This window comes from Artemia sp. Qi Xiang Cuo, chromosome 3, assembly GCF_049724085.1.
Source record: "Artemia sp. Qi Xiang Cuo chromosome 3, ASM4972408v1, whole genome shotgun sequence".
NCBI lineage: Eukaryota > Metazoa > Arthropoda > Branchiopoda > Anostraca > Artemiidae > Artemia > Artemia sp. Qi Xiang Cuo.
In genome coordinates, this window is record NC_142796.1 from 60816988 (window position 1) to 60838748 (window position 21761).

General features: G+C 34.0%; 1 protein-coding gene across 1 annotated transcript in view; it reads left to right on the top strand.

Annotated features, from left to right (window-relative positions):
- Sarm (sterile alpha and armadillo motif) overlaps nucleotides 1–21761 on the top strand; it is a 287951-nt gene that overhangs the window by 36776 nt on the left and 229414 nt on the right. Inside the window, exon 2 of the mRNA XM_089086326.1 lies at nucleotides 12876–13255. Coding sequence (XP_088942452.1) covers nucleotides 13067–13255 — 189 coding nt within the window. The 5' untranslated portion in view covers nucleotides 12876–13066. The remainder of the gene's footprint in view (nucleotides 1–12875; nucleotides 13256–21761) is intronic.

Below are 21761 nucleotides of genomic sequence, written 5' to 3' on the forward strand. Positions count from 1 at the left end.
GAAGAATCCATTCCGGTCCTCCTTTCTAGGGCTATAAGGAGAAAAAGGTCAAGACTGCTAGTTCACTTTTCAAGGTCGAATTAGGATACATCTCCAAAAAATATGTTTTTGGCATTCTATCCGGGCCCAAACGAAAAGCAGAATGCCTTCGGGTAGGCTGGGAAGGGGCCATAAAAAGGATTTGAAGGAAATGGGTGGAAGTAAAAAGTAAATCTCTGAGCAGATTGGGTCTGGATGATGAGCATGTGTAGCTGTGGTGGCCTGAGATGGCTGCATGGCTGTGATGAGTTGTAAGTAGTAGTAGAAGTAATAGTAGTAGTAGCAGTAATAGTAGCAGTAAAATATATTAGCTTGACAGTATTTAAATCGTTAGCTGGGCATTCAAGGAATGCCCAGCTAAAATGGTTCAACTCAATCCAATGCAACTCAACTCCGTGCAACTCATTTGACTCTACCCCCTTTAATTCAACCCTATACATCTCAAACACCGTTTAATCCACCCCTATGCAGCTTAAACCCCATTTAACTCAATCCCCATTCAACTCAACTCTATGGAAATCAACCCATGTCTGTGCGTGTAACCAGTTACATGTTAGGTTAGATTGACTTAAATGGGGGTGAGTTGAATGAGGGTAGTATTGCGCAGGGTTTGAGTCGAATAAGATTTCAGATGAATGGGTTGGCGTGGACGGGGCTGAGATACATGGGAGTTGAACTACATGGGGTTTGAGATGCATAATGGTTGATTTGAATGGAGTAGAGTTGCATGGGGAGGGTGGTTGAATTGCATGGAGGTTGAGCTACACGAGGTTTGAGTTGAACAGGGTTGAGTTAAATGAGGCTCAGTTGCATGGAAGCATTTTATTTTATTCCTTAGCACGTTTTTATGCGTGCGTCGGAAAATTTTGACACTTGTGTATTTGTGCTTTTACAAAAAAATACTGGTATAAATAATTATTATAAATAATTCAATAATTCAAGAAACCGCTGCACTTTTCCGCAAAACGTATTATTTGAGAACCAGAGATAGTGGTAGTAGTAGTGATCAAACAGTTCGTGGTAACGAACTGTAAGTAAGGAGCGACCCGGCTCAATAGCTACCGGAACTCTAAAAAACGAAATTTTGATACCAATAGATACATCAGAAGAATCAGATTTTAATGCTGATTTCAAATATATAACTTTAATCAAGTTTAGTCTTACTAATCAAAAGTTACGTGCCTGAGAATATTTGGCTGATTTTCGAAAAAGAGGGAAAGACCCCCTAAAACTTATAGAACCTTAATGAAAATCACACCATCATATTCAGCGTATAAGAGAACCCTACTGTAGAGGTTTCAAGCACCTATCTACAAAAATGTGGAATTTTGCATTTTTTGCCAGAAGGAAGATTACGGATGTGTGTTAATTTGTTTTTTTTTTTGTTTGGTTTTTTACCCCAGGGGTGATCGTATAGACCCAGTGATCCTAGAATATCATGGGAGGGCTCATTCGAACGGAAATTAAAAGTTATAGTGCCCTTTTTAAGTGACAAAAAAAATGGAGGGCAACTAGGCCCCCTCCCACGCTAATTTTTTTCCCAAAGTCACCCAATATAAATTTTGAGATACCCATTTTGTTCAGCATGGTCGAAAATATGATAACTATGTCTTTTAGGATGACTTAATCCCCCAAAGTCCCCGGGGAGAGGGCTGAAAGTTATGAACTTTACCCAATGTTAACATATAGTATTGGTTATTGGGAAGTATACAGATGTTTTCAGGGGGGATTTTTTCTGGTAGGTGGAGGGGGTGGGTCAGGGGTTATATGGGAGGATCTTACCTTGAAAGAAGTTTCCATGGGGGAAGAGACATTGCTAGGAAGGAGGCACCGTATTTCCCAGCATTATTAAAGAAAGAGATCAGAAATTAAATAAAAAAACAAGTTTTTCAACTGAAAGTAAGAAGCAACATCGAAACTTAAAACAAACAGAAAATATTACTTATATGATTGGGTTCACCCCCTAGTCAATACCTCGCTCTTTAAGCCAAAGATTTTTTGTACTTTCATAAGAGCTATTTGTTCTAATTAACGGCCTTTGTGATTGAGGGGTCATTTTTAAGGAATTGGAACAAAATTCGAACTTTAGCTTAAAGAGCAAGGTATTGACTAGGGCGTGAACCCCCTAATATACGTACTAAAAATCTATGAATATAGAAGTTCGTTACGTAAGTTAATTCGTAAGTTACGTATATTTATTACTAATAAAAACGTCCGTAAATAAAATTAAACAAGTTTGGAGAAAGTCATTTAACCAAATAAAAGTAAAATTAATATGCAAATTTTGTTTTAATTATTCACGTACGGTGAGCCAAAATCAAAACCTGCATTAATTCAAAAATGTTCAAAAATTAAATAAAAAAAACAAGTTTTTTTAACTGAAAGTAAGGAACGACGTTAAAACTTAAAACGAACAGAAATTGCTCCGTATATGAGAGGGGCTGTCCCCTCCTCAACGTCTCGCTCTTTACGCTAAAGTTTGACTTTCTCACAACTCTATTTTCTTCAAACAATAAAAAAATTTGGCGTAAAGAGCGAGGCGATGAGGAGGGGACAGCACCCTTTCATATACGGAATAATTTCTGTACGTTTTAAGTTTTAACGCCGTTCCTTACTTTCAGTTAAAAAAACTTGTTTTTTTTTTATTTAATTGTCTTGAAGAACCAGTATGTGGTTATAATTATTCAAATCAAAACGAAGACTGTTTTATTGCTGTAAATAACTAGTTAAAATTGAAAAATGTTATGTTTTGAGATGGTGTACTATGTAAGCATAGTCGTAAAAACAAGGAATGAAGCATTCTTCTCAAGATACGAGAAGAACATTAATTGAATTTTGCATATAGAATTCGCCATGTTCATAGTCTGAACAAGATTCAATCTAGAGGAAGAATCCGCAATGTTGCAACAAGGGCTTCTTAGCTTGGCTCGATAATGTAAATTTCTGCCTAAAAATGGCAATAGTCATTTAACTGAACCCTTGTGCATGTGAACCCCCATGTACTTCAACCCCCCTTTAACTCAACTCCCATGCAACTCTACTCTATTCAGCTCAACTATTGTGCATCTCAAACCAACTGTTCTCCAAACCTATTTCACAAACTTTATGTCACTGTCATTGTCAATTGAGGTTGTCATTGTCATTTATATCGTCCAAGTCTAAGTCTTTGTAACTCTTTTAATCTTTAATTTAGCAGTCTTTACATTAGTATTTATTATACTGTATAAGTGTTGTTAATATATAAAAAATACAATTAACATTTTTATAACGTTTTCTTGCTAACATAAATTATATCTTTATATCAATATGTGGATGATCTTTTGTATTTAATAGAATAACCGACCGTATATAAAAAAAGAATAGGTATGTGAAAAACATGGTTTGATAGCACTTTCCAGTGTTTTAATGAAAGAACGGTTAAATCTAGTTATATCATGCTTTCCTGGGTTACAATGGATCAAAACCATATTGTAGTATGTAGATGAAACCACATTGTAGTCTAAGATCAAAGACTGCCAAAAATCATCATTTTGTTAGTCTGTCTTGGTAGAATGATTGAAGTCGTTAGGCCATAGATTATTGGTAAAAACTCATAAACTGCCAAAAATCGTTATTTTGATAGTCTGTCTTGGTAGAACGCTTAATTCTGTTTGGCCATATTTTACGGATAAAAGATCATAGACTGCCAAAAATCGGCATTTTTGTAGTCTGTCTAGTAGAACGGTGAAAACGGTTAGGCCATATTTTATGGATAACAGATAAGGCTGCTAAAAATCGTCGAACGGATAAAATGATTAGGTCATATTTTATACACAAAGGTCATAGACTGTCAAAAACCATCATTTTGGCAGTCTGCCTTGGCAGAACGGTTAAAATAGTAAAATACAACGGTTATTTTGTTACTCTGTCGAGTTCTAAAGGAAAGGTAGGACGTCCTTAAAGAGAAGTAGAAGTAGCTTATCAAAAAGGGTATAAAGGAAATTGCAACTCCATGGGAGAGAGTGAATTGATCGGGATGGAGAAGCGTGCATATCTGGTGATTTCAAGTGGTTCTGTGGTGTGATGGACATTTTAGCTGCATTAGTTGCAATCTACGTTGGTGTTTATATTATAAGTAATTGGTACTAGTGCATTAGAGGGTCACTTTTATATACTATGCAAGGAAACAAGTCATGCAATGACAGACGAAACCCGCCAGAGACCGGTTATTTTCAAAGAGGCCGTTATTAAGAATGAAATGCAGAGTAGTTTTCATTGCGTTTACGATATTTAAACTGTTGTATTTTGGGGGGCTTAGGGAGGGAAAGGTACCTAGGTTAGGTTAAGTTAGGTTAGGTTACGTATTTAATATATGCTACGCTTTACCCCCCACCCCCTAATGTGCAAATATGTAGCCCAAATTTGTTTCTAAACTATTATATATTCATCCTATTTTATTTCATTAGCATTAACTCAACTTGACTTTTTAGAAGTGATCATCTAATGCACCAGTACCAAGTAATTTTAAGTAATTTTTACTTCCATTAATACTCGTATTGACACTATTGATTTTTGAATATTAATAATAATTCAATAAAAGTTAACGGTAGTTATTAATCAACTCTGTGTAATCAATATTTAAAATTTTTATATTTATCTGTACTTTAGCCTGGGGGGGGGGGTAGCAGCAGGAGGGGTGGTCTGACCGTTCTTCAAATTTTGTTGTTTTAATGGAGAGCGAAAGTAAATTTTTTAAGCTGATTTGTATAGGCCAAGTTTAACGTTATTTTTCCCACTAGGATTTAAATAAAGAAACTTTGTAATAAAACAAAGTTTGAGATGAATAATCTGACAAAATCTCAGTATTTTTCACTGCATTCGTAAGCTAATTTCTTAAACAAGACTTTTTGCACAGAGGGGAAGGGGGTATGACCAGATATTGTCCCTTGAAATTCCCCTCCGACAGAAAATTCATAAAATAGAGGTAAAGAAAATTAAGTATTTTTGTTCTCCATTCGCTTAGAAACAATCATTTAACTCATTTCTCAAAAACTTGTGATTCTTTACCTGGACATACCTAAGAATATAAAAATTGGAAACTAATTGGGGAGAAAATACGCAATTATTTCTCATTACTAACTATACATATGTAAAGATATTTGATTCATTCCTGGCAAAGTGTAATAAATCCACTTGACTATGTTTCTATTAATTTTCCTTATATAATGTATCTCATCCAGAGCCGTATACAGGATTTTTGTTCGGGGGAGGGAGATTACAAAAAAAAATTGAAAATCCTCCAAAAATGTGTTTTCATGCATTTTATTACGTTTTTACGAATCAGAAAAACATTCCGGGGGGGGGGGCAAACCCTACTAACCTCTCCCCTGAATGTGGCCTCGCTCTCATCAGATTAGTCTTTCAGTTTTTTACGAGTCTTACGTCCATCCTGAAAATCTCTACTATAGCCTGGGTTTAGTTATATGTCGAGTCCTGAGTCTCCCTTGTGTTGTTATAATACCAACTTATCTGGAGTCATAGACTTTAGGGTAGTGGTGCATTATCAGGGTTGCCAACTTTTTGGTGCATAAATATGTCCCCTGAGTATCCAAAATTATGTCATTTTTAGCCAAAATATGTCCATATTTCGTCTTAAATATGTCCAAAATATGTCCATCTTGAAATCTCAGAACCTGGAGGTTATTTTTCTTATCATTTGGGATATTGACCAAAAGACGCTTTGGAAACATCTTTCAAAGCAGCCAGTCAACATCAAATATATTGAAAACGAAAAAAAAAACATTTAATACAAGCACAAAACCTATAAAAACAAGTAAACACTAAAAAAAATTTGTGGGAGCTAAAGATTAGTCTTCTAGCGAGAATTCATCTGGAAAATTATGTTCAGCATGAGAGTCACCCTTATTTCTTCCTTTGCTAGATATTTGCCAATCGGAGTATTTCTCGCGCATTTCAAAATGTATAATCCTGGACTCCAACAACGTTCCAGAACGCCAAATTAGTTGTTTGACATGCATTAAACAACTAGTCGTTTGCATTAGAAGACCATTCCGTAATCTAGTTTTAATATTACCAAGTAGCGTTAACTGTCTTCCAGTAACTGCGGAAGAGTTTGGTAGGCTCCATAACGTTAGCATAAACTCACAAGCATCTTTGTATTTTCTTTATCCTTAGCTTCCTTACATTTTCTTAGTGCAGACCAGAAAACTGATGAATTTGCTTATTCAGAAGGGAAACTAAAAGTTCTAGTGCCCTTTTTCAGTGACCAAACAAAATGGAGGACAACTAGGTCCTCTCCCACGGTCTTCTTTTATCCAAAGTGACTAAGTCATAATTTTTTGACAGCCATTTTATTCAACGTGCTCAACAAATAAAAAAAAAATGGCTTTATAAGGATGATACCCACTGTATTTGGGTATCGGTCTACAAGTTATAGACAATTTCCAGTGTTTACATTTACAATCAGTTATTGTGAGTCATGAAAAAGTATTCAGTGAAAATTCTTTCTGGTAGTTGGGGGAGGGGGGGGTCGGGTTTTACGTGGGAGGAGCTTTCCGTGGAGGAAGGGACATTGCTAAGATGGGGGTATCGGATTTCCCAGCATTATTAAAAAAACAATAAGAAATAAAGTAAAAAAACAATTTTTTTCAACTAGAAGTTAGAAACAAAGCCAAAACCTACTAGTAACAGAAACTAATGTGCGCCTGAATGGGGTTGGTCCTTATTCATGACCTTGCTCTTTGTGCTAAATTTTTCCTTTTAGTTGAAACAGTAATATTTATTCTAATTAACGGCATTTATGGTTGAGGGGCCATTCTGAAAAAACAGGAAGAGAATTTGAACTTTGGCATAAAGAGTGAGCTATTAACTACGGGTTACGTAAGATAATTCGTATGTTACGTCAAATCAAAAGTATGCGAAAGCCATTTAGCCAAAAAAGTAAAATTATTATTCATGTTTTAATTATTCATGTACGGTGAGCCAACATCAAAGCTGAATTAATTAAAAAACGTTCAGAAATTATATAAAAAAAGGAGTTTTTTTTAACTGAAAGTAAGGAGCAATATTAAAGCGTAACACGAACAGAAATTATTTTGTATATGAAATTGCTGTCCCCTCCTCAAATATATATATATATATATATATATATATATATATATATATATATATATATATATATATATATATATATATATATAATATATATATATATTATATATATATATATATATATATATATATATATATATATATATATATATATATATATATATATATATATATATATATATATATATATATATATATATATATATATATATATATATATATATATATATATATATATATATATATATATATATATATATATATATATATATATATATATATATATATATAGAAGTTAAGATAAGATAAGTTTTATTCTTCATTAAATACACATATAATATTACATGTTATTAATCCCTCAAAGGCTCATTGGCCTGTACAAAGAGGGACGACATATGAATTACATACTCAGAGATAAAAAACAAAAGAAAATTTAAAATGATCACTTACTCACATATGAAGGAGAAGAAAAGAAAATATAGATAAACTGGAAACTATAGAAAAAATTAGAATAAATAAACTAAATTTATTAATTATATTAAATAGACTCACAAAAAAAAAAAAAAAAAAAAAAAAAAAAAAAAAATTATTATTACTATAAGCGAATCCCTATCGTCGAAACAGAATTATGTGTATTGTCAGGTAAAACCAACATCATAATAGCTGTTACGATATTATTCATAACTCTTATCCAAAATATTAAAAAATCAAAACTTAAGCCATGTACAGCCCTTTTAGCTTGTATTTAAAACTATATAAATTCCAATTCAATCAGCTCTGCTTATTTCTGAGGCTAGGTAGCAAAATTGAGGTTTATGGGTTAATTCAGTCATAAGGCTTATAATTATTGGACTGTAATAAAATGGTGCGAAAGCAATAAAATTTAACCCGTCTTCATGAATGCTACTCCTTAGTGAACTATACAAGTTTCAGCAACAAATATTGATAGTCATACCTGAGGTCTGGGAGTCACAGCGCAGAGAAGACCACCATAAAATAAAACTAAACATTTAGGGGACATCAACTCCACAAAAAAAAAAAAAAAAAAAAAAAAAAAAAAAAAAAAAAAAAATATTCAGTTTGATTCTTAACTAAATGGTCCTTAAGAATTCTCTTGAAAGTGCCAAACGAGTGGCATTTCTGTACTGAAGAAGGCAGGGAGTTCCAAACTTGATGACAAGCAATGAGGAGATTGAAATCTGACCGCACAGTGGGAGTAGGAGGAATGCAGATATTATGTGACGAACGAAGGTTATATGGACCTGAATCAGAAATAGACTGAGGAGTTTTTTGAAGAGATTTTGGAAGATTGCCATGAAGCTGATGAAAAACAAAAGAAGCACAAGAAAGAATGTATATAGACTATAGATTTAGATGTGGTCTTGGTGAAAAACAGTTGGTGTCCATAACCAGACGCGATGTTTTGTTATACATGACAGAACGCGACCGCAGTGTAGAAGGAAAAGTAGACATCCATATTATGGGGCAATAAGAGACATATGACTGGACAAGGCAGAAAAAAAGAAGCTTCAGAATAGATCCAGGAAAGGTGTGTTTGAGTTTTCGAATGACACCCAAACTCCGTGAAACCTTAACCCTAATCATGGCTCTATGGTGTCTAAACGAAAGGCTTTCATCAAGCAGGATACCAAGATACCAGAACAACCGATTCTTTGGTCTACACAAGGAGCCTTGTGACACCTGAAGCTGTGTCAGTTGAGGGAAAGCTACACCAATTCGAGAAAAAATAAGAACATTTGACTTGGTAACATTCAAGGCCAAGCACTTCGCCTCAAACCATGAAACTACTCTCTCAAATATTGCCACCAGATTAGATCTGACATCACATTCCGTCCTCCCTAAAGTCCCAAAAGTGCTGTCGTCATCAAAAGCAACGAGGCAATCTTCATTAGAAGTAGCATTGGGAAACAAAGGAACATCCGGATGACAAAGATTGCAGCATACTAGAGGACTGGTGTTCTTGACTGCTGAAATAAGATCATTGACATAAATCAGAAATAAAACGGGGCCAAGAACAGATCCCTGGGGGACACCATATTCTACTTCAGAAGGGCTCTGGAAAAGAGGATCAATTGAAATAAGTCTACCAGAAAGATATGATTCAAACCAAGAGAAAATATTTGATCTTATACCAATATGCGATAATTTCCAAAGAAAAATCTGATGAGTCAAAGAATCAAAAGCTTTACGAACATCCAAAAATACAGCTGCTGGGATAAGACATAAATCTATTGCCGAATGAATGAAATTCAAGAGAGGTGCACAAACATGCTCTGTAGAGTGATTCACTCGGAATCCAAACTGGAAATCATGGAAAAATTTTTTGACATCCAGAAAACTATGAAGCCTGGATAGCATAGCCTTCTCAAAAATTTTGCTGAAAACAGATAGAAGAGAAATTGGCCTATAATTAGCAGGATCACTCCGGGACCCACCTTTATACAGCACTATAACATTAGCTCACTTGAGTGATTCAGGGAAAATTCCATTCACGAAAGACAGATTGACAAGCTTAGTCAATGGTGACAGAATAGCAGGAAGAACAGCACGGATAACCCTTGTAGGAATTCTGTCTGGCCCTGAAGACGATGAACCTTTAAGTGCATTTACGATCCGAGCTACCTCGAACTCAGAAACAGGGTTCAGGACCATAGACTTTAAACCTGGGGGTCCAAGATAGGCTCTGAAATCGCAACGAGGAGTTGTAGAGCTCACAGATGAAGCAGTCGTTTTTCTTATATTAGCAAAATAAGACGTAAGCTCTAGCTGAACATTTTCTTCACCTTGGACAATTTTAACGTCAACTATCAGCGTTGTTGGAACTGAAGGCGGAGGGAGAGTAGGTTTAAGTACAGAATTAATAATTTTCCATGTCTTCCCAACATCCTTTCCACACTCAGAAAATTTCCTGTGATAATACTGAGACTTGGCCTTCCGACACAGAGAATTAAATATATTCCTATAAGCCTTGAACCGCTGATGATGAGAAGCAGATGACGAAGCCTTGTATAGTTTCCACAGATAATTTTTCCTTTTCCAGCTTTTATGGAGACCTGGAGTCATCCACGGATTCAGCAGTACTCTCCTTTTCGAGGTATGAGGCTTTGCATTCCGGAATTAAATTTTTTTAGGCTTTGCATTAAATTCTGTATATTCCAGCTGAGCGTAACCATTCAATTGTTCTCAAGATGTTCTAAAACAATTGTTTGGTTGCTGGACGTTGTTAACATACATTAACCTAGGTTGTGAAAGAAATTCAGTTTCGCTTCGGCAGCTGAATGTCACGTCGGCTAGTTAAAAGAAAATGTCTTCATTGTTTTCACTTGGGAAAATATTCGGTTCGCTTCTATTTCGAATTGAAGTAGAAAAATCATTTTCTACTGCCTGTAAAATTGCGTTTAAAATTGATACATAGCTTCTTTCTTATGCAAGGGTAAAAACTTATCTCTAAATAGGTTTTCTAGATTCTTCTCAAATACACGTATTTTTCTGAAAGAGACTCTGGAAGAAGTCGGTTTCGCTTCGGCATCGGAATTTCACATCTGTCAATTAAAGACTGTCTTCGCATGTAAAATATTCGATTCGCTTCTGTTTCGAGTCGGAGTTGATAAATCGCTTTCTACTCTGTAAAATCACGTTTAAAAATAATGAAAAGCTTCTTTCTTATGCAAGGACAAAAACTTATCTTTAGATAGAATTCCGAAATTCTTATCTACAATACGTGTCTAATACATTCATTTTTAGAATGTGATTTTTTTTTTTTTTTTTTTTTTTTTTTTTTGCAGGCTACATTTTGAAACAATATCGTATATGAAGACAATTGTCTTATATTAGTATTTATGTCCATCTCCAATTAAAATATTAGTTAATTACTAAATGTTTCTATAGTTCTGATGTTTAGTAGTTAATGATGTATTTGTCTTTGTTGTATTCTTACATTGTATAATGTTATGTTGTGTTCATGTGTTTTATAGTGTTGCATTGCGTTTATTTTTTATACTCTGCCTGTTTTGTCCTATGCGAGTAAGAAAAAAAAAATTATTATGATTCCAAAATGAAAAGAACTTAATTTTGGTTCGCTTACTGATAAGCCTACCTTTTTGATGGATGATGTTGAAGCTTTTGGAAGTAGAATTTCGGTTGCCTGTTTACTGATCATTAGGTCTCGTTGGTACACTTTTCGTAAATGGAGACACACCTTTAAAAATTGAAAGAGGAAATAGATTATTTCGTGATAATTATCTTAGTTGTAAGTAGCGTTTGAAAAGTGGCCCTAGGAATGTGTGTCTTTAACCTCAATTCTTCAGTAAAAGAAGCTTTAGATCACGACAAATTTTTCGACTTTTGAATGATAATATAACATCTATTTTCAAGAAATTATTGCAAGTTCTAGAAGAGTCGAGTTGTCTTCAAGAGCGTCAAGGAGATCCTAAGAGAGCAAAAATACAGAGACAACAAAAGCAACGAAAAACTTAAAAGCGAAATATGTCAGTGCTCATGAAGGTTTCAAATAAGCAAAATGAACATAAAAATTAAGTAGAAAGTAATAAAATACAAGATAAAAATAGCTTGTCCAAAAGTTTATTAAACAAAACTTACGAATAAGTGTAAGAAAAGAAAAAATTGGGAGGATCCAAACATTGAACATTACTATTGCATAGGGGGGGGGGGGGTTCATTTCAATTATGTCAATGCTTCAAGGTAATGATCGTTCAAAATTAAATGGGATAGTTGATATGTGGAGGTGTATCACACAGCATACATTTTCCATGAGGGCAAATATCTAAAAAAAACATGTGTTTTTGGTTATTTGACTCCTATTAACAAGTAGATGTTTGTACAAGTAAGATTCTATTTAGAATCAAAGCTACTACTCCTATTTCTAACAACTCGCTGCAGCATCTAACCACCTGAAAACAACACAGCTTCGCATGCTCTTCCTCCATCCCAATCTATTTAAAGCTTCACTTTTTACCCCCTCCCATTAAGTTCCAATTTTATTTAAATCTCTCCTTATGACCTCATCCCACCCCATTAGGGGACGAGCTGCTTTTCGCTTGGCCCCAGTTGGATGACCAAAAATCAGAATGTTTGGCAATCTGTTATTCATCGTCCGTAAGACGTGTCCTAGCCATTTCAACCTTTTTTTCATTATAGCCCTAGAAAGTGGAAGTACACTACATTTCGCGTACAACTTGCTGTTTGACATGCGGTCAGTCAAATTCACACCTGAAACTATCCTTATACGAAATAAATTGCCTTTGGGTCTTGCCTCAAGATACGTTTTCCGGGAAAGACCCTAAGAATCCTAACCTTTTGGAAGTAAACATTGACCTAGAGGCCCCTACCGTAAATGCATGTTTGAAACCCAAAAAAAAACAAATCCCGTAAAAACTATGACAGTAGCATCAACACGTCTCTGTACCTTATGTTCTGCCCTAGTGCCCTGTCTAAGGAAACTGACCTTACCCTTGACGTGATTACCCATCATATTCGTTCCCTTCTTTTTTCAATACAGGGCAGCCGTATCAATCAGATCGTAATTTTGGCAAACATTTTGCTGGAAAATCGTGGGTATTTTTTTATTACTGACAGAATATATGGGTGAAACTTCCCCATCGCTCACTCCAACGCCCCATATATGACACCTTCGACCAGGAAACCGTTCAAATGGGTACGCTCTACTAATCTATCTTGCATTCCAGGAGTTGTTCTACTGAAATTCAACTAGCTACACCAGCAACCCATAAGTAGAAATTTTATTAACTCTCCTGTAACCAAGGGTTGTTACCAGTATTTACGTAGTCAGTGCTAAGAAATATCTCTTGATTCGATAGAGAGCGAAAAATACTTGTTTCAGTCTAGTGTCAACGCAGGCATTCAGTGATGTTCTAAAATGTGTGAATGTAGTAAACGCCATAGAGCTTCTGCTTCGAGGTCGACTGAGAAGTTGAACAGCGCTACAGGAAGTCTTTCAAAGGCAGTGTTGCCAAGAAACGCCAGAAAATTTAGTGTCCAGCATACTAGTGGAATTAGGCCTGGAAAATTATATCGAGGCCGATCAACATCTGCGATCAACGACAAGGTATGACTCTTTTAAACTCAGCGGCCTTTTCAGAAACACAAGACTATGTTTAGGGATTATCTATGAAACTTGTACACTGTAAATGTTGTTCCAACACGCAAAAGGCGACTTCAGTAAATAGTTATCACTTTGGATTTTACCGCAGGATATTATGAAATGATGGATCTAGGGGCCTAGCACTAATTTGCTTCCATCACAGTTTAGGCGTAGTTTTGCCCAAGGTCTGTGCAGCGTACAGTTCTTGTCCTAAATGCAGCTAACTAACACTTATACTATGACTAGCAGATCCTTTTATGAAGACAGGTATTTTTACAACAAATACAAAAATGAACTCCGTTATTTTTAGTTTTAAATATTAACTAACAGAACATGTTCGGAACTGAATATGTTTTGCGTTTAATTATTTAAGTTTTTACGAAAAAAATATTGGCATTAAAAAACTAATTATTTGTAGTTATTCGTCCGATGGCAAAGCTTGATGTATAAATTTTAATAAATCTTTTGAATTATTTTTCTACCTCTGCTATTTGCGTTAATTTCGTTTTTTTTTAATTTGCAATGAAAATCACCTAATGAGTCCAGTTATAGTTAAAAGCATCGTAATATATAATATTTTGGATTGGGAATAAAATTTTTACCTAGTAATTTTGCAATTTGTCTTCCTAAGAAACTTACAAAAAGCGTTTGACTCAACAGTTTATTAGTCTTCTGCTGAGAAGTTTGCTGCGTATAAATGTATTTATTTGACGAAGAATCCCAGGACACATTATAAAACATATACATACACACTATAAGTAGTAATGTATCTATATATTGAAAATATACATGTACTTACACAAGCCTGAGGCATGGATATGCGTGTAGTTTAACCGGTACATTGGCTTGTCACGGGTCAGTCACCTATTACTACGAACGGTACTTACCTTACCAGACGGGTTTTCTAATGTGAAACTCATTTTTTGTGTGTCAGTCGGTTAGAGAGAGCTGGCGGTTACTCCATACGGTAACTTGATTAGTCGGTTTTTTAAAAAACTTGGCAAGCTATAATGTACTCAAGCAAAAACCCTATTTGCCAAAACTTTTATCATTCGCATAAAACTAACTCAATTTGCAAAAAAGGTATTCCATTTTCGTAACTCTGCTCTGAATGTCCTTAATGAGGATATAAATAATATAGAATGACATTGTGACTTAACCTAGCTTTACCTCTCTGATGTGGTCTTTATAATACACAAGTAACTTTTGAAAATTATTGCAAATTTAAAATAGGATATAACGTTCCCTTCGTTCCCCCATTTCTGAGGGGCATGGGAGGGTTGGAGTGGGGGCGGGGGAGTCAATTTTGGAGGTATAACAAGTACCATTCATTGCGATCATAGCTCTATGTTGGCTCGTTTTTAATACTTCACCTTATCTATTCATTTGTGTTAAATAAAAATCTTGAATCTGGAAAATGAAAAAATAAGTATTTAAACAAAATGTACGATGCTGCTAATTAAAGAATAGTAGGCTACACTCAGAATTGTTTGCATGAGGGTTCAGTTAAAGACGTTCCCTTCGTTCCCTCATTTCTGAGGGGCAGGGGAGGGTAGGAGAGGAGGAGGGGAGTCAATTTTGGAGGTATAACAAGTACCATTCATTGCGATCGTAGCTCTATGTTGGCTCGTTTTAAATACTTCAGCTTGTCTATTCATTTGTGTTAAATAAAAATCTTGAATCTGGAAAATGAAAAAATAAGTATTTAAACAAAATGTACGATGCTGCTAATTAAAGAATACTAGGCTACACTCAGACTTGTTGGCATAAGTGTTCAGTTAAAGACGTTCCCTTCGTTCCCCCAGTCCTGCGGGGACAGGGGAGGTTAGGCGTGGGAGAGGGGGAGTCAATTTTGGAGGTATAACAAGTACCATTCATTGCGATCATAGCTCTATGTTGGCTCGTTTTAAATACTTCAGCTTGTCTATTCATTTGTGTTAAATAAAAATCTTGAATCTGGAAAATGAAAAAAATAAGTATTTAAACAAAATGTATGATGCTGCTAATTAAAGAATAGTAGGCTACACTCAGAATTGTTTGCATGAGGGTTCAGTTAAAGACGTCCCCTTCGTTCCCCCATTTCTGAGGGGCAGGGGGAGGGTAGGAGAGGGGGAGTCAATTTTGGAGGTATAAAAAGTACCATTCATTGCGATCATAGCTCTATGTTGGCTCGTTTTAAATACTTCAGCTTGTCTATTCATTTGTGTTAAATAAAAATCTTGAATCTGGAAAATGAAAAAATAAGTATTTAAACAAAATGTACGATGCTGCTAATTAAAGAATAGTAGGCTACACTCAGAATTGTTTGCATGAGGGTTCAGTTAAAGGGGGTTCACTTGCATGGGGGTTCAGATGCATGGGGGTTCAGTTGCTTGGGGTTCAGTTACACGAGGATTCAGTGACAATGGAAGCCACACAAAAACAATGGGGCACACACAAAAGCCAAATTAGCCCAGTGGCCTATGAGAAATCTCAGTAGCACGGGGGGTCAGTTGTGCAGGGTTTCGGTTATACAGGGGTTCAGTCACATGGAGGGTTCAGTTGCATGAGGGTTCAGTCAAAGGGGGTATAGTTACACAGGGGTTTAGTTAAATTGGCTCGAGTTGCACGAGGATTCAGTAGCAGGAGGATTCAGTAGCATGGGGATTCAGTTGTACAGGGTTTCGGTTATACAGGGGTTCAATTACATGGAGGGTTCAGTTGCACGAGGGTTCAGTTAAAGGGGGTATAGTTACACAGGGGTTTGGTTAAATTGGATCGAGTTGCACGAGGGTTCAGTAGCACGAGGGTTCAGTAACATGGGGGTTCAGTTGTACAGGTTTTCGGTTATACAGGGGTTCAGTTACATGGAGGGTTCAGTTGCAAGGGGGTTGAGTTAAATGAGTCTTGAATTCCACGAGAGTCGACTATAAATAGGCCCTTTGCGTCTTTCTGAACTTTCTGTGAGAGGCGGGGGTAAGTATTTAGTTTAAATAATTCTAAGAGGAATTGAGTTTTTCTTTCATTGAAATGCAAGAGTTGGAATATTTCAGTAGTGCTTTGTCGTGGTTTATCTTGTCACAGTTACATTCTCTTGATCTTTCAAAGTTCACTTTGATTTTATTTCATTGATTCTTTTTGTTTGCATGTCCGGGTTGATGTTTGCAAGTCCAAGTCGGGTTTTCAGACCTAGGTTTTTTAGATTTTCGTGCGTGTTTGACTCCTGGGGTTTATTATTTGAGAAGTTAACTTTAGTATTTTGTGGTTTTACGTGCCTGAAATCATGAATTAGAATAGTTAATTTAGCTGTTTGGGCTTTCAGACCTAGTTTTTATTTAGATTTTCGTGGGCGTTAGGTTCCTGGGACTTATTATTTGAGAAGTTAACTTTAGCATTTAGTATTTAACGTGCCTACTTAGGTAATAATGGAATATTTAGTATTTTTTCCTAATGTAAGGGTTTTTCTTAAGAAATTCCCACTTGAGGTTTTATGACTCCTCCCTACAATGAATTCAGATGGTTTTAGGAATCATCTCACTAGCCATAACTCCATTCAACCTTGAGCGAAGGTATAAAAGTTTGATGAAGTATTTCTCTACTTAACAACTACATTAATAGCCTCCAAGATGATAGGACTGTATGACACAGAATTTATCAGATTAAAAAAATCATCTTGTGGTGTTATATTTGAATGTGCTTTTTTATTATTGTGTATGGATCTCGAAGAAATTGACTGTTATCATTGGATAGTGAACTATAATCTGTTTGAGTATGATAAAAGCTTGTGGAATACTACATTACGTTATATAAACAGACTGGGATTCTACGATAGAGTGATTACACCACTTAATAATACTGGTCAGGAACTGAGAAATGTTCAGGAGGAAGTCAATGAAATTTACAGCTTTTTCGGGGTTGAAGCACTCTACGTAAAGGGCAATGTACCTACAGATAAAGTTTTAATTCAAAAGTTTGACCCTAGGATTCTACGTTTCAATCTAGAAGAGTTTAAGTGTCCTAAATTTGAAGGGGGTTATCACCGTCCTGCAGACGAGGTTAGGTTCTTTGCGCAGTGGTTACCTAAGGACATACCTGATCGTGATAAATCCATAAGACATGGTTAAAAAAAAAACTATTCTATATCATGGGATCATCGTTTCTGGATGTTTAAGTGTGAACTCTAAGTACTATTTTTATGTAAATATGTGGTGTTGTATTTTTTTTTCTCCAAAAATATGTTAATACGTTTAGGCAATAAATATCTTTAAGCTTAACCCGTCTTTATTCTTTAGAATAGTTTTATTCATTTCATTAAATTATGAAGATATTGTAAGTAAGCAACAATAGCTTTCTTGAATTCGCTTCCTGCACCCAATACAGATATTTAATTCAAGAAATCATAATAAAATCGTAAGTAAGTAATAAAGTCTTTATTGTTTTCACGTATTGGATACACAATACTGAAATTTCATTCAAGAAATTATGAAGGAATTGTAAATAGGTAACACACTCATTCTTGAGGTCACCTCTTGTATACAAAATACAGATATTTAATTCAAGAAATCATAATAAAATCGCAAGTAAGTAATAAAGTCTTTATTGTTTTCACCTATTGGATACACAATACTGAAATTTCATTCAAGAAATTATGAAGGAATTGTAAGAAGTCGCCTCTTGGATATACAATACAGAAACTTCATTTAAGAAACTATGAAAAAATTGTAAGTAAGTAACAAATTCTTTGTTGAAGTCACCTCTTGGATACACAATAAAGACATTTCATTCAAGAAATTACGAAAAAAATTGTAAGTAAGTAGCAAATTCTTTCTTAAATTCACCTGCTGGATAAACAAAAAAGACATTTCATTCAAGAAATTATGACAAAATTCCAAGTAATTAACAAACTCTTAATTGATTTCACGACTTAGATATACAATGTAGAAATTTAATTCAAGAAATTATGAAAAAATTCTCAGTAAGTAACAATTTCTTTCTTGAAGTCAACTCTTGGATACACAATACGGAAATTTCATTTAAGAAATTATGAAAATATTTGTAAGTAAGAAAAAAACTCTTTATTGATTTCACGTCTTGGATATACAGAACAGATACTTCATTCAAGAAACTATGAAAAATTGTAAGTAAGTAACAAATTCTTTCTTGAAGTCACCTCTTGGATACACAATACAGAAATTTCATTAAAGAAATTATGAAAAAATTGTAAGTAAGTAACAAATTCTTTCTTGAATTCATCTGCTGGATTAACAAAATAACATTTCGTTCAAGAAATTATGACAAAATTCTAAGTAAGTAACAAACTCTTAATTTTTTTCACGACTTAGATATACGATGTAGAAATTTAATTCAAGAAATTATGAAAATATTCGTAAGTAAGTAACAAACTCTTTATTGATTTCACCTCTTGGATATACAGTACAGATACTTCATTCAAGAAATTATGAAAAAATCACAAGTAAGTAACTTTCTTTTTTTTTTATCACAAACAATTTTCACTTAGCTACATGATGTAGAAATTTAATTAAAGAAATTATTTAAAAATTCTAAGTAAGTAACAATTTCTTTCTTGAAGTCAACTTTTGGATACACAATGCGGAAATTTCATTCAAGAAATTATGAAAATATTTGTAACTAAGTAACAAGCTCTTTATTGATTTCACCTCTTGAATATACAGTACAAATACTTCATTCAAGAAACGTGATTAAACACGTTTTGATACTACATGCTATTTGCTTGCCTTTCCTTGGCACCTTTCCAAATGAGCAGGGATTCCCAACTGGTTCCTACACATTGCAAAAAAGTGAGCAGTACGAAAACTCCACGTTTTCAACCAGACTGGTTTTTTTTTAGACAACACCCATTTTTTAGGGACCAATCAGAGACTCTCACGCATCTTTTTTCCGAAATCGTGCAGTCAAAATTTGACACGACACACAAACAGAGTCATAGTGAGAGAGATATCCAAAAAGTCGGGTTGATCTAGGTTCACTTAGAGTGGCGCGCCACTCTAAGTGAACCTAGATCAACCCAACTTTTGGATATCTCTCTCACTATGACTCTGTTTGTGTGTCGTGTCAAATTTTGACTGCACGATTTCGGAAAAAGAGCCGTGAGAGTCTCTGATTGGTCCCTAAAAAATGGGTGTTGTCTAAAAAAAAACCAGTCTGGTTGAAAACGTAGAGTTTTCGTACTGCTCACTTTTTTGCAATGTGTAGGAACCAGTGGGGAATCCCCGCTCATTTGGAAAGGTGCCAAGGAAAGGCAAGCAAATAGCATGTAGTTTCAAAACGTGTTTAATCACGTTTCTTGAATGAAGCATCTATACTGTATATTCAAGAGGTGAAATCAATAAAGAGCTTGTTACTTACTTACAAATATTTTCTTAATTTCTTGAAGGAAATTTCCGTATTGTGTATCCAAGAGTTGACTTCAAGAAAAAAATTGTTACTTACTGAGAATTTTTTCATAATTTCTTGAATTAAATTTCTACATTGTGTAGCTAAGTGAAAATTGTTTGTGATAAAGAAAAAAAGTTACTTACTTGCAATTTTTTCATAATTTCTTGAATGAAGTATCTGTACTGTATATCAAAGAGGTGAAATCAATAAAGAGTTTGTTACTTAGTTACAAATTTTTTCATAATTTCTTCAATTAAATTTCTACATAGTGTATCTAATTCGTGAAAAAAATAAAGAGTTTGTTACTTACTTAGAATTTTGTCATAATTTCTTGAACGAAATGTCTTTTTGTTTATCCAACAGGTGAATTCAAGAAAGAATTTGCTACTTACTTACAATTTTTTCATAATTTCTTTGATGAAATTTCTGAATTGTGTATCCAAGAGGTGACTTCAAGAAAGAATTTGTTACTTACTTACAATTTTTCATAGTTTCTTGAATGAAGTATCTGTACTGTATATCCAAGAGGTGAAATCAATAAAGAGTTTTTTACTTACTTACAAATATTTTCATAATTTCTTGAATGAAATTTCCGTATTGTGTATCCAAGAGTTGACTTCAAGAAAGAAATTGTTGCTTACTGAGAATTTTTTAATAATTTCTTGAATTAAATTTCTACATCATATATCTAAGTCGTGAAAACAATTAAGAGTTTGTTACTTACATAGAATTTTGTCATAATTTCTTGAACGAAATGTCTTTTTGTTTATCCAGCAGGTGAATTCAAGAAAGAATTTGCTACTTACTTACAATTTTTTCATAATTTCTTTAATGAAATTTCTGTATTGTGTATCCAAGAGGTGACTTCAAGAAAGAATTTGTTACTTACTTACAATTTTTTCATAGTTTCTTAAATGAAGTTTCTGCATTGTTTATCCAAGAGGTGACTTCAGGAAAGAGTTTGTTACTTGCTTACAATTTTTTCATAATTTCTTAAATGAAATTTCCGTATTGTGTATCCAAGAGTTGACTTCAAGAAAGAAATTGTTACTTACTGAGAATTTTTTCATAATTTCTTTAATTAAATTCCTACACAAAAGCTGACCTCAAGATGGAAATTGTTGCTTACTGTAAATTTTTTCATGGTTTTTTGAATTAAATTTCTACATCGTGTATGTAAATCATGAAAACAATAACAAGTTTGTTACTTACTTATAATTTTGTCATAATTTCTTGAACGAAATGTCTTTTTTGTTTATCCAGCAGGTGAATTCAAGAAAGAATTTGCTACTTACTTATAATTTTTTCATATACACGAGGTGACTTCATGTAAGATTTTGTTACTTGCTTACAATTTTTTCATAATTTCTTAAATTAAATTTATGAATCGTGTATCAAAGAGTTAATTTAAATAAAGAGTTTGTTACTTACTTATAATTTTGTCATAATTTCTTGAACGAAATGTCTTCTTGTTTATCCAGCAGGTGAATTCAAGAAAGAATTTTCTACTTACTCACAATTTTTTCATAATTTCTTTAATAAAATTTCTGTATTGTGTATCCTAGAGGTGACTTCAAGAAAGAATTTGTTACTTACTTTCAATTTTTTCATATTTTCTTAAATTAAGTTTCGTCATTGTTTATCAAAGAGGTGGATTCATGAAAGATTTAGTTACTTGCTTACAATTTTTTCATAATTTTTTAATTGAAATTTCCATATTGTGTATCCAAGAGTTGACTTCAAGAAAAGTAATTGTTACTTACTGAGAATTTTTTCATAATTTCCTGAATTAAATTTCTACACAAGAGTTGACCTCAAGAAAGAAATTGTTACTTACTGAGAATTTTTTCATAGTTTCTTGAATATAATTTCTACATCGTGTATCTAAGTCATGAAAACAATAAAGAGTTTGTTCAAATATTTTCATAATTTCTTGAATTAAATTTCTGCATCGTATATCTAAGTCGTGAAAACAATTAAGAGTTTGTTACTTACTTAGAATTTTGTCATAATTTCTTGAACGAAATGTCTTTTTGTTTAGCCAGCAGGTGAATTCAAGAAAGAATTTGCTACT